The following is a 14,234-nucleotide window of genomic DNA, read 5'->3' as shown; positions in this document are numbered from 1 at the left end:
AACTAAACTCGTATATATAACAAATCAGACCATCACCATTCAATAAAACCAATTGTTAACACTTATAAACAAGTCACTGCAAAGAGTTACTTGATGTGAATTAGCAGGAAAACAACCTTCATTACAATCCAAGGGGAGACAAGAAATTTCTTCTAAAGTCTTTATTGTTAATATGTATCAAGACTTCCAAGCACTTCATAAATCAATAACAAAATATGAAAAGGTCATAGAAAAACAAACGCAGCCAATATACTCACTATCCATTCGCAAAGATAAACTCTATTCCATACACACGTTAAAAACAGATTGCATTTCTACTAAATAACCTCCGATACCTAAACAGATACATTTTCTAGAGTTACAGTATTTGGTAAATGGTTTCCAGGAAAAGAAAAACTAGAAGCTGATATAGATAGCTCCAAACTTAGCAGAAGGTCAGGCTATCAAATGAAAGTTTGATGTTTATCACAGGGAGAACGACAAGCAAGAAGATTGGTAGGCGAATGGAGTCAACTCAAGAATTTGAACTGAACATATTATGAGATGGCCAACGCTTCTTACTTGGGATTCCTAAGAACGATAATGACTGAGTCTCCTCTCAGGAACATCTTACTGATGAATCTGTCCTTGTTAACAGGCTGAGCCTTTTTCTTTCCCTTCCCAGTTTTTGGTACCTAGTCATAGTAATGAGAAATAAGATACGAGACTCTTGAGTCTATACAAAGCAAGGAAAAGAGTAAGCAGTAAGCACACATCAATAAAACAAACCTCAGTCCACATCTCTCTAACATTTTCCAGAACCATATTACAATGCCGGTCAAAGGCCCTTACACGTCCCAAAAGCTTCTTATTATTGCGACAATTTATGAGAACCTGTCAAGGAGGTACAAAGCATATAAATATCGTTCACCTGAAAAGTTATGCCGGTGATTTACAAAGCGCAACTGATAAACACACAAACAAATGCTTACCTGAGTGTTATTTTTAACACTCATCATGAGAACTGAAAGTGGACCGGTGTTGAATTCCTCTTCTTCATTCTTGCCAGCCTGCAGAGGATTCAAAGTAAGTACTTCATAATCTAGTTTGCAGAAACACTTCAGTAAAGTTGGAAGTCAAAAAATAAACAGAACACACGAAGTTCAAGGATTTTGCACTATGACCCGAAATGAACGCACTAGGGAAGGGGGACTGGATAAATTTAAAAAAAAAGATTCCCAAAGAAATAAAACATTAACCTAACACTACAAAGGGGAAAAAAAGGAAACAGAACCTATATAGTCACTTATATATTAAAAGAAATAAGCTTTATGGAAAAGTTGTAGTTATCTTTCTTTTTAATTAGAAACGTAACTTTTTCTCATAAGTAGAATGCAAAAGAGTAAGAAATTGGTAAACGATCATCAAATAGATAGCGAAAAATACAATAACCAACCATAGAAACAAAGTTGAAAGAGAAAACAGAACTGAATCTAAAGATCATCAGTTTTACTCCAAAAGGTAATAACTAGTCTTAAAAAATCATATTGTTTCTTGCCAACCATAGCACCCAAAAGTAGCAGCAATTTCACATTTAAGTTTTAACAGAAACAAATAGATTTTTTTAAAAAAGAAGTAATAATAATTATGATATTAAAAATAATAAACTGTTCTTAAAAACCAACTACCAACTAATTCCCAACATCGAACTGGTACTGCTCTACTAGAGAAATTTTACATACTTCATACTCATAAAAAGCAAAACTAAAGCATCACAAATATCTGGCCTCCCTGGTACAAATAACAAAGGCCAGGTAAACTTTTTGAATGGTTTTTTATTTAGATAACTACAAATCATAACTTCAAAAAACATCACGTCTTCAAGCATGAACTGAATATATAAAAATATCATTCAACCTGCACAAGTTGGTTTATATTTAAAATTGACTTGAAGCTGACCTTTTTAACTAAAGGCTTAAAAGATAAATAAATTAACTAAAAACATGACAAAATGTTATCCAATATTAATAGATTCAAAAGAAAGAGTCGAATAGTTGCCTCATGGACATTAGCAGAGGTAGAAACAAGCTGGTCCAAGGGCTCATTAAATATTAGAAAGAAAGATAATAGTTTTTCGGTATGAATGATAACATTGTCTTCCAACTTAAAAGAATTGTGTAAATGAGAAGAAACAGGAGCTACAGATATGATACAATGAAATACTTCTGTAATGACTCAAGAGTAAGACATGATTCATTAACACTTGTGCTAAGATGAAGGATGGATGAATTAGGCAACATTTATTGGATGAAAGCACTGGCATAAAAGACTGAAGGAACTTACATCTTCCTCCATTGGTCGGCTGCAATTGAAGACAAAAAAGAGGAGAACACGAAAGCCATTAGTATGTAAGAATCAACAAATAGGATACTAAGCTGTGTGAACAAAGAAGTATGCAAATACCGAAAAACATAATACCTCATCTTGTAACCGGAGGTAGATCTTCAGCAATGTCCTTGGAGTGAGGCTGAGAATACATGAAAAATATATGACCATAAGCACATAGAAAGAATAACAGTAATTACAAACCGAGCAGCATAATTTCATAAACAGTATGTGCCTAAAGTTACCCTAAAGAACATCATGCTCCAGAGAAACCACAGTCTAGGTTAAATTGTTCAAGAGAAATACACAACGAGAATATTAACTCTTCAATGACTACAGTGCATAGCATTCAGTCAGATGCAATATCTTAAGAACGCATAATGGGGAAACTGCAACAGAAATTCAGCAGGAGGAAACAGTGCAACTAAAAGAAGAGAGAGAAAAACTAATTATAAAACGGAACTAAGAGTGAGATGGAGAGAGGAGAACCAAGTTAGGACTGACATGGAGAGAGAGAAAGAGAAACCGACAGAGAGCTTACCGGAGGCGGAGAATAAGACCGATGGAGAAGGCAAGGGCGAGGTTGGCGGCGAAGTGGCGAAGAATAACGAAGAAGATCGAAGGAGAAGATGACCAGGAGAAAATGGTTCGGGCAAGGAAAATATATGTTCATTTTACTCTTTTTTTTAAAAAAAAAATGAAAAACCCTAAACGCGAAGTTTTTTGCGTTTTTGTTTTAAAATATACAGATTAAATCACAAATTTATAAGATGTGTCGCGTCTATTAATTTTTTTTTCAATTATATATAATATAATTTATATTTCTATTTTTTAAAAAGGATAAAGATTATTTGATAGATGTAGGTTATCCATTGGAAATTTGTTTTGAATGTACAATGACTGAAAATATTTTCAAATAAATAAAATGTTAAAGTCTATCAATGATATACGATAACATTTTACTATAGTTGTAAATATTTTTATTCATTTTTCTATATTTGAAAACAATTATATATATATTATTTTCTTTCATTCTCTTTTAGCTCTCGTTCCTTTTCTCTCTAAATCTTCCTCTCTTGTCTTTTTTTAGATCACTTCTCTATATTTCATCTTCGACGTTCTTTTCCCTGTATTTGGTCATTGGAATACAATGATAATGACGAATAGGGTAGCTTTTTCTTGCTTCAATAACGTGCGAAGGTTAGTAACAAATGAAGTTTTTCTAGATACCAAATGAATCAGATGTAGAAGGCAAGAGCAAAGTAAACAAGCACTATAAGAACTATAACTATAACAACAACTAGAAGGTAAGCTAGAACTAGAGCGAGAAAATAAGCTAGAGCAAATACTAGAATTAGAACTAGAGCAAGAAGAGGAAAAACATCGAAAAAGGGCTTGGTGACAAAAGGTTAGAAAACCTTGTTTTAAAAAAGTAGGTAAATTTTTATTTATGCAAAGAAATGTTAGGTCGTGTAACATCCCAAATAGTTTCATTCAAGGTAAATTAAAGGAATAACTTACATTTGTTGGAAAAAATATCATTAACATTACACATATTAGAAAAAACTTATTTTGAAGAGACTAGGTGAATCTCATTTTGGACACAATTTTTTTGTTAGAAGTACAAAAACTTTTTTTTAGTATAGTCCTCCATATTTCAAATAAGTTTCTTGACATTTAATTTTGTCTAATGAATTTAGAGTTTTCAATTCTTTATCAGATAGATCCTTAAAAAAGATCTATTATACATCTAACGTCAAATCAATTTTCTTAATTAAATTTAATGATTTTGTCAGTAGAGTAATCTCTTTTTTAGTTAATTTAGAAATTGATATTGAATAACTATTTAAACTTATTCTTGAAAATAGCCAATTTGAAAAATTAAAGAGCAAACACACAAATAATTGAAAACTCAAGGATGAAAAATAATAATATTCTGAAAATATCTCTATTAGAAAAAGGTCAAAATCACGTACACATATGTATAGGAAGAGGGTAAGGAGAGCTACACCATTAAGCCAAGTGACTATCTTACCATTAAACTGCTATCAATCTTTTGTATAGATGACCCAACTCTAATTATGACTCGGATCTTTAAAACAATGAAAATCAACCTTCTGTTAACGCCACATACCACTGAACAATGTGAAACTATTTCTCAACCAACACAATGCACTTTAAAATCACGTTAGTGATCCAATAATTTACAATGGGTGAGAATCTGCAACCGTAATAACTAATTCAACGTTGTTTAATACTACATGAATTGTGACATAAGCAGAAAATTAATTTTCATTATTTCTAAGCTTCTGGACTCATCAATACAAATATTTCTAAACTGCAACGCGTACTAGTAAGTTTTGAAAGAGCCCCTAAGACCCAAGTTACCTCTCTGCCAAGGGCAAGTTAGTTATAGAGAAAGACAAATCCTCTTTAGCCTTCTTAAAGTTATATACAATACAACACACTCTTAGTCCAAAGCCAAGGGGCTTCAGTAAATTTCAATAAACTGCCAAATGAATAAGCTAAGGCCTACCTGCTGAAACCAATATCTGAACCCTTCCCTACAGAAAACAAATGTACATGATTGATTATAGACACTAATTACATATACATATATATTAGCCCTTCCCCAGAATCATGTTTACAACTTAGAATAAGAATATCAGATGCAGTTTTGCACAGCTTTCCCAAGGTCAAAAAACAAGCTCAAGACGAGACAACAGTTACTATTTCTTTCGAGGATTGCGCTTTGAGAATATTCCAAGAAATCCAGACTTCTTGCTCGGTTTTCTTTGCTCAGAGCTGCATGGGGGGTCGTACAAAGATGGAGGTTCAGAAACACAAGATTCTTGAGGCTCGTTATCCTGAACGTCTCTTAGAAGTCGGAGTAATTCAGTGGCACCCGCTTTTCCTTTCTCACTCCCCTTCATAGAGATAGTGCTAAGAGGAGGTATCACACCTTCCTCCATTACTAACTCACAATATTCAACTCGTTGAGAGCATAACGAAAGGAGGATAGTAACTGCATGCTCCTGGTCTTCAAGACTGCCCATCCCCAGACGTTGTGCAATGGAGCTAATGCAGCCACTAGTTCCAACAACAGAAATTCTTGCCTCTTCCGTGTGGCACAAATTTTTCAGGATAAATATACATTTGCCTGAGAGATTGTCATAATTTAGCAAGGGAACTAGTTTCGGGATGCACCCCAATGATACGATGTCGGAACAGATGTCGCTGTTTGTGGACAAATTGTATAAAGTTTTAATGGCAAATTCTTGCAAGATTTCGATCTCTGAGTCAAGGTACTTAGCCAATGAAGCGAGGACACCGGATGTGACAAAATTAGAGCTACATTTGCTGTGGCCAGATATTGCTTCTAAAATGGCAAGAACTTCGTAGTTCACTTCTGAATTCAGTAAACTAGCCAACGATGTCAGAACCTTCTCAGGAACACTCAGTTTATTTGACCTGCAATAAGGTCAAACGATCAAGCACTACTCCGTAAAAGATGTGTGATTCAAAGAGTATCTAATAAGGAGCTTAAAACTGAAAAACATGAATGATACATCAAAATATATAATTATGATAAATTAATGGGTTGAAAGAAAATAAAAGCAAAAAGTGCTAGCTGCTCTTAAAGATGTGAATACTAAGATACCGGAATATTGCAAAAAATTACCTGCTTCTTCTCACAAGTGAAAGAAATAGCTCAGATCCATTTTTCTGAGCTTCGGAATCCTGCTGATCACATGCATCCTTTAAAAATAAGGCAAGTTGATCCATGACGGTTTCAGATAAGGTCAGACCAACTCCATTTTTGTTGATGGCAATTTTCATATCTTTCATAACCTTGCATTTTGATTCCCATGAAAGCTCACTAATGGTAGATGGAAACTCCAAGTCTATTTCCTCAGCATTTGAATCAGATTGAAACTTTTGCAGATCATCATCTTTACTCTGCCCAAACTTGATAGCCAATTCATTGCCACCATTGAGCCTCAATAAACCTGGATAGTAACTATTATCAAGACCTCCAAGTGACATATTGCTGAAATCAATGGGTAGACGTATATCATTCATTGAACTTCCAAAGCTAGCAATGGAATTCTCCCAAACCTCAGGGCATTCTGGTTCCACGCTTGGGTCAGGAATCGTGACTCCAAACTTTATGCACCATTTATTAATTAAATTCTTCAGATCAATATTAGGTGTCATTGAAAAACGGGTTAGTTTCATTTTGGTTTGCGGGCATGTATCACGACCCTCCGCAAACCACTTTTCTATCCACACCTTCTCATACGTCACTCCAGATGCAATTACAACGGGATCATACATCAATCTCATTGATATGGGGCACTTAAATTCCTCAGGGGGGATGGCCCTATTGAGTATTATGTCAGCCTGAGAAGCATAATTTCTGTGTCTCAAATTAGCTTTAATTTCCCCAGATCCGTTACTACTAGAACTATCAGCTTGGGTTTCTCTGATTTCTTGCAGTATCAACTCCCCATGCTTCTTCAAAAGATATAGGAGGTATGTCAAAATCTTCTTTTTTGGGGGATCGTCATGACCAACATCATCTAATAGTTTTCTGATTGATCGTCTCTCGAACAACATTTCCTTGGATGATGAAATATTAAGCCTCAAAGCAGCAATTTTAAGAGCCTTGATTTCAGAATTTTCCAGTTCATCTGGAGGCGAAGCACCTAGCTTCAGCAATTCTCGCATAGCCTTCCAAGCCTCTTCTTCAGATAAGTCGAGGATAAATTTGGCAACCCTAAGATCATCTGCTATTTGAGAGATCTGCAAACAATGATTTCATTGTCATCCTACTACTAAAAGCACAAAAACGCTTGGACTATGGATAAATATGGATAGTGATACTAGATGACATCATCGTTGAGCACATTCTTGCACCGAGAGATCAAAATAGGGGATAGGAAAGAAAAGGAATGGTGAAAGTGAATTCAACAAACCTTCCGAGCCAATGCCACAGGAACCATGTATTTAATTTTACGCAAATTAAGCTCTAACAAAGTCCTCACTCTATGACATCTAGAGACGATCCTATCTCCTGTCAATGCCTGAAAGAAATATACGAGTATCATGAATTGAACGATAGTTGCCACAGTCGATGATAGAAAAAGGAACTCAATCATCAACAAGCATTATTTTAGTGCATGGCATGTTCTATAGGGGTGACAGCACTATTGGCAATAATTCCTTAATATCATTCAGGAGAATGTTTAATAAAGCTAGATTAATAATAAATAAGTATTCATAAAACCGGAGTCCAGGAAGTGAACACTTGTATAATCTAAATTTGAAAAGAAAAAAAAAACGACATTTTCACAAAGGAGTTAACCATGGAACTTTATTCAAGTTGGAGAACTAAAAATGAGATTTCACAAGTAAAAGGAAAGAAGTGAAAAGTGCATAAAAGTTTAAAGACCAAAATCAACCATCAAAAGTATTAGGACACCAAAGGAAATTTAAAAAAGTATATGCACCACAACTGCATTTATAACTTTTCTTAATGCTTGAAATTTAGAAAAATTCTAACTTGAAAAAATCATTAGTTTTTAGTGATTTAATAGCAACCACCTAATCCTTGAGAAACTAAAAAAAATAGTCCATATAAAAGTCTGTTATTCAGAGGATATGCTCACCAGATAAAGTTTACTAGAGTCTCGACAATACTGAAGAAGTAGCTCTGCTTTCATCTTTCCATCATTTAAATTGCACAGCGCCTGCCTTCCTTCCGGACTTCCAGGCCGAGCTGCTTCAATTTCTGGTAATATCTCCGAGACCCGGTCAACCAATTTCATTAACTCATTGCACATTCTACAATGAACCTAAATTGACATGGATTGCACTGAGACAATTTGATGTATGATCCCAATTCTAGAACTTCCAAAAAAGTAATATTCATTTATAAGATAAGAAACATAATTTTTAGAAAATAATCCAATTTCTAAGGCCCATTTGATAACCATTTCGTTACTGGTTTTTTATTTTTTAAAATTAAGCCTATAAACACTACTTCCACCTCCAAATTTCATCCTTTGTTATCTACAATTGTATAAAAACCAATCCAAATTTTGAAAACTAAAAAAAAATAGCTTTTAAAATTTTGTTTTTGTTTTTGGTAAAATTCAACCATTGTACTTAAGAAAGATGCAAATCATTGTAAAGAAATTGAGAGAAAATTGGCATAATTTTCAAAAACAAAAAACAAAAAACGAAATGATTACCAAATAGAACCTACATTTTTCTGCTTCATTACATTTCTATACATAAGCCACATGTTCCAAAAGGAAAGAAAATTATAGATTTCAATGATACCTTAAAGGATTGGACATTTGAAACTGCATCCACATTTTCAGTACTATCAGTTCCCATTCACAAGAGTCCACCAACTCTGAGAAAAATTAAAACCTTAGTTAGTAACGGGCATTACCAACCAACCAATGAATGATTTAGCTTCAAACATAGAATTTCTAAAGATAGCCTATCTGACTTGGCATAGAAATATCTAAACAAATAATTTGTAAGAAACTTCTTAAATGTTTTTATTTGCTTCAATTTACTCAATCAATGCATCATTTTCAACCAGGGCCACAGCAGGAAGAAGAACTTTGAAAGATTCAACCAGGACAGAAACACCCAAACTACCCAGCTTCAGGAGGTTCTTTTAGACCACGTAATTAATCATCATTGACTTAAATAACAAGACTTAAATAACGACACCATACAACACAACACAACAAAAATTAGCAAAAATAAAAATAAAGGTTGTGGTTCAAATCCTCAGTGGTACATGACAAGTTTCAAGAAAAGATGGTAAACAAATTATGAACTAACTTTATCATAAACAGCTTGTGAGAGAGACAGAAGTTTACTCTGAGATGCAGAAATCAGAACCAAAATGGAAGAATCCCTTGCAGATTTAACTGAGAAGGCAAGTAGAGAAAGACTCAAAAATCCCACCAGAAACTCTTATGGGAAATTAACAGAAACCAAAAATCTTCCAGAAAGAAGCAAAATCAGTCCTCAGAACCCAATAATTCCTTCAAAATCACTAAATATCAAACAGATTCCAAGCTGCTTCAAGGGAAAAGGGGAGGAAAAAAGCCCCAAATTAGAACAGCCTCCATAACCCCAAATTATATCTCCCTCGAATTCCAAACCAGATTTCACAAATGTTCCATAAAATTTTGCACACAAGCAAACTAGTACAACCAATATATCTTCTTCTTCGAACCCTTTAAAGCAGAGTATTAACAAACCCCTTTCTTCAGGAAATAGGCATAACGCACCACCAAGGGAGTTTCTCAGTATGGTCAGTGCGCTCTTTGACACCGCGGAACAAAAGCGAAAAAGGGTTCTCGCTGCTAATAAAGTAAGATAATTACGTGAGAAACCAAATTAAAAGCAAACCCCACAATTAAATATGAACAGAAAACAATTCCTTGCCACAGCAGAGTCTTTAAATATCAGGAAACAACCATGAAAAAGGACAATCATCAGAAACAGAAATAAATGAAAGAGAGCGGATAGTCTCCAAATGATTGCAGTTAATTTCCGAAGAAAGTTCAAATTCATTCACTATTCAGAAAGATGAGGTTCAATAATTAGAAAATTCTTACTAGGGAAATCGTCAACTCGGTTTCCATTTCTTGCTGGGTCATCCATAAATCGTCATGGGTTAATTAGGTAGAAAAGATAATACGCTGTGGATCAGACTCAATCAAGTTCATCGAAATCAACGGCTACAAATTGATATCATGGAAAATGCTTTGATGAGCTACAATACAGGAGATCATTTCTTTAAATTTTGATGTGACGTTACAAAAAATTTTAGGCGGCTGCATGCGAAACTCGAATATTATATCAAACAAGTTATTTAAAAAAACAAAAAGTAAACAAATTAATAACTTTCATTATTCAAAGTAATTAAAGTATACACGATACCCTACTAATTCAAAATAAATACGCTAGGAATGATTAGAAAAATATATATATAATAAAAGTATATCCCACTGTCATTTCCTCTTCTTAAAAAAATATATGAAACAGAAAATCCTCATGGGTCCGGTCTCCGCAAAACCCCATCCAAATGGATTAGGAATTAGGATGAGGGAACAAAATTATACTCTCCCATTTTTCGAAAATAGAATCTCTTAACTTTAGAAGAGAAGTATATCTCAATTTTTTATTTTGATAAATTTATCTAACATGATTTAATAAACCTGTCACGTTGATTTATAATTTCTATTTTTTTAATCAATAAAATGTGTATATATCCAAATAACTATAAGATACATATTTAAAATATTTTTACAATTTTTCTTTTATCTATTTTAAGACAAAACTATTTATTTTAAAATTTTCTTTTATAAATTTCAATGCAAAAGGACTAGCTACATTGTGGTGATATCCTTCAATAAATGTTTGAAAAAAATTGTAGAAAATCTTAGGTCACTCTAGCGTGATTACTTCTTAGACACTATTAGATGTGAATTTGAAAACATGCATATCTCATTAACAATAGTTAGATGATACCACTCTCTTTGAGATTGGAGATTGGCTCATTAGTACTTAACATGTACTTCTTCCTTTGAGTTAGTAGGTTCTCACATTCTTGCAATTATTTTACTCAAAAAACACTAAGTTGATACAATGTGATGTATTTTTGTAGGATTTTAAAAAGAAAGACATATGATACTAATTATATTGACTTGAAATAATAGAACCTTATAGGACGTGGCTTATTAGTATATTATCTGTTTAATATAAAAACCATCGATAACTCTCTAAATGAGCTATCTTTCTTGGGCTAAATCGTGCTAGTTCTAGTGAATTGTAATGTTTATTCTAGTTCTTACACATGTTATTGAACATAAGGAGCCTTCGGGATAGTCTGGATGCATTTCAGGCTTAAACGAAGCATTTAGCAAGTAAAACGGAGCAAGTCAGATAAAATAGGGTTGGTGCAGCAGCACCGTGCTTGACGTTATTTCCAGAAGACACCTAATTGGTGCAGCGCTACGACGCTCTGGAGGAATTCATCAAGCACGCACACACGTAGCATTGTTGCGCCCCTTAGGAGCACAATGCTACATTTCGACAAGAAGGTCTCAACGTTGTGGTGCTATTGCGTACAATATATTTAATCCTCATTTTTTAGGTAAAAAACATCTTTCATTCACATCTTTTTCTTTCCATCTAGCTTACAGCCGATTTCTCTCATTTCTCTTCTCTTTCACTTGTAGTTTCTCCATTTTCTCATATAATTGATAGAAACATATGGGTTTTGTCTTCTCTATCATCATGGGAAGGTAAGATCTAGGTTTTTTTTAATATAAGAGATTTGGAACTCTGTAATTTTTAGAATTTTATCTTAATGTAATTTATATTTCTTGGTTATGAGTTTTTATCTAATTGAATGGCTATGTCATTGTATTTTCTCTTGATTGTCTGACAAACTATTTGGGAATTTATGGTTGAATGCTTTGGATTAACTTATAATATGTAACATGAAATTATGGGTTAATCTTTGAGAATCAATGTGTTAGATAAGCTTGCAATTCATAGTCGACGATGATGAGTATTGTCTTATTGACCTAGGAAAAATCACCATTACAAGAAATCTGGGTTTTGATGTCGGTTGGAAAGACTACAAGCGGGTGTACAATATCAGTTTCTTAAAAAAATGGATCTTTAATGTCGGTTTTAAACCAACATTGTAGGCGTATCTATAATGTCAGTTTAAAATCGACATTGCAGGTGACCCTGTCTTTTGAATCTCAAACAATTATTTAATCTTCATTTTTTTTGTTTTTCTCTCTCCCCCATTTTCATTTCCCTCTCAAATTTTATTCCCCTCTTTCCCCAATTATCAATTAGAAAATAAAAAATAAAAACAACTCCAAATCTTTTTTTCCCGTTTCTCTTCCATTTTTTCCTTTCTTCCACCTCTCCTTCCCCTTCTCCAAACCCTAATTCTCTCTTCTTTTCAAGGCTCTCCCTCATTCCTCCATATCTCCTCCCACTTTCTTTCTCCTTGTTGATCACTCTTCTCTCACACAACTCTCACACCCTCAACAGCCCATCATCTTCATCTTCTCTAGTGTCATTGAGGTCCATCTATGTTGTCAAGATAAGTCCAACATCATTCATGAAGAAACCTATGAAGGCTCTGAGCGGAAACGTGGATTGATCCCAATTTCAATTTTACACATAATGAAAATTACAGATCATGAGTTATGCAATAACACAAAATTTATAACATGCAATCAAAATTAAACATAAAAGAAATTAGGGTTTCAAGTAAACTTATCCTTGAAGAACCGTTCTTCTTCACGAATTCTTTTCTCCAGTCACGATCTACCACGAACCAAAAGACCTCCAACAATGAGGATACCGCCACAATAGAACCTCGTGTATTCTCTATTAGGATGAGAATCACTAAGGAGTTTTGTGAGCTCTTAGATTTTTTTAGAGTGAGTGATTAAGAGGAGAGAAGAGTTTTTCTTGGGAGGTTTTCCAAAGTCTCACACACAGAAATTGGATCTCCTGTATTTTCTTCTGTGAAGAAGAAGAAATCAGCCAATCACACACCACTCACCCACGTAGAAGGTTGAGATATTAGGAGGAGGGAGTTAGAAATAACTCCATCCATTTTAGATTCAAAATTTAAAATAAAATTAATTAAAATTTATTTCAATTTATTTAATATATATAATTATACATTAACTAACTTAATATATAATATATACTTACTATATGTTATATCCAATATAACATATAACCTATAATTTATATTATATCAAATACAATATAACCTATAGTTTTTATTTCTCTCATTAATATATGGCATTTAATATAAATCCCATTTATATTAAATTTAATTTATAAAACCAATTCACATAATTAATATTTGAATCATATTCAAATATTTATTTCCTCTCAAATAAATTTTATATTATAATGTATCAAATACATAATAATTATATCATATATAATTAAGTAAAATTAATTAATCACATATAAGTAATTCCCTCAATTAATTTGAACAATTCAAATTAATCCAAAATTGATTCTCATTAAATCCCTGTTGAGCTATAGAGGGGACCTCGTGGACATGTAGATTGAAGCTCCAATGGTACTTGAATAACTTCGCACTACAGATATATTTCTATGTCCATTAGATATAACTAGTCAATAATGCGATGACCCTTCACAAATTGCTCTTAGGTACACCTAGGCCAAAATTACCGTTTTGCCTCTGTAGTTATATCTAACTCCTTAAGTACTACCGATCCCTTTAATGAATAATAAGTCATAGCACAACTATGATCAAACCCCTCTCGGGCTAGGAGAGGGTGTGTGGCGCTACATTGTTCAAGCCCCAGAATCAACTCTTAAGGGAGTAATTTATCTACTTACTCCGATAGTTGGAAATGAGTGAATTCCGTCTTGTGTAGCTATGTTCCCAGCTCCCCAATCAAACAAATTTCCAAAATGGTAGGCTTATTGAGTCAGCTATCTGGCTACTCTCACCCATACAAATCAAAGGACCATCTTCATAGGCAAGAGTTCACAACTCACTCAAGATTAAAGTCATGTCACCTATGGTCATCCTAGTGAAATGTAAGTCTCTATTATGAACGGTGTTATATAATGAGACTAGTCATTTCGTGATTCAGTCTTGTACGACATAAAAGTTGCTTCATTATTTTAGTCTCCAAGTCAAATTTGTGGAAGAAAACTTTGTTTACTGCAAACTTTTGTTTACTTGCATGTTGACTTGCTAAAAGTGATTTCTATGTGTAAACACAGGTTGCCAAATTCTTTGCAAGTAA

The 14,234-nt window shown here is 33.6% G+C and overlaps 2 protein-coding genes across 9 annotated transcripts; both read right to left on the bottom strand.

Moving 5' to 3' along the window:
- Positions 1-227: 227 nt before the first annotated feature.
- LOC120069301 (small nuclear ribonucleoprotein Sm D2-like) lies at positions 228-3,053 on the bottom strand. The gene is made up of 6 exons (XM_039021051.1): positions 2,906-3,053; positions 2,458-2,506; positions 2,323-2,341; positions 972-1,049; positions 769-873; positions 228-674 (listed from the first exon to the last, which is right to left on the bottom strand). Exons 2-6 carry the CDS (start codon positions 2,460-2,462, stop codon positions 558-560), a joined length of 324 nt encoding a protein of 107 aa, XP_038876979.1. The 5' UTR covers positions 2,463-2,506; positions 2,906-3,053; the 3' UTR covers positions 228-557.
- Positions 3,054-4,770: 1,717 nt separating this feature from the next.
- On the bottom strand, positions 4,771-10,130 carry LOC120082223 (U-box domain-containing protein 5). 8 transcript variants are annotated; one of them, XM_039037503.1, is made up of 7 exons: positions 10,017-10,130; positions 9,270-9,761; positions 8,713-8,788; positions 8,037-8,222; positions 7,344-7,451; positions 6,047-7,170; positions 4,771-5,835 (listed from the first exon to the last, which is right to left on the bottom strand). In XM_039037503.1, the coding sequence occupies exons 3-7, from the start codon at positions 8,767-8,769 to the stop codon at positions 5,094-5,096; spliced, it is 2,217 nt and encodes a 738-aa protein (XP_038893431.1). In that variant the 5' UTR covers positions 8,770-8,788; positions 9,270-9,761; positions 10,017-10,130; the 3' UTR covers positions 4,771-5,093. The 8 variants fall into 8 exon arrangements, with proteins under 8 accessions (XP_038893431.1, XP_038893438.1, XP_038893446.1 ...); XM_039037510.1 differs by having other exon boundaries at positions 9,270-9,758; positions 10,017-10,079; XM_039037518.1 differs by having other exon boundaries at positions 9,270-9,320; positions 10,017-10,034.
- Positions 10,131-14,234: the final 4,104 nt, after the last annotated feature.

The sequence above is a fragment of the Benincasa hispida genome, chromosome 1 (genome assembly GCF_009727055.1).
Source record: "Benincasa hispida cultivar B227 chromosome 1, ASM972705v1, whole genome shotgun sequence".
Classification (NCBI taxonomy): domain Eukaryota; kingdom Viridiplantae; phylum Streptophyta; class Magnoliopsida; order Cucurbitales; family Cucurbitaceae; genus Benincasa; species Benincasa hispida.
This window is presented reverse-complemented; position numbering and strand designations above follow the sequence as displayed.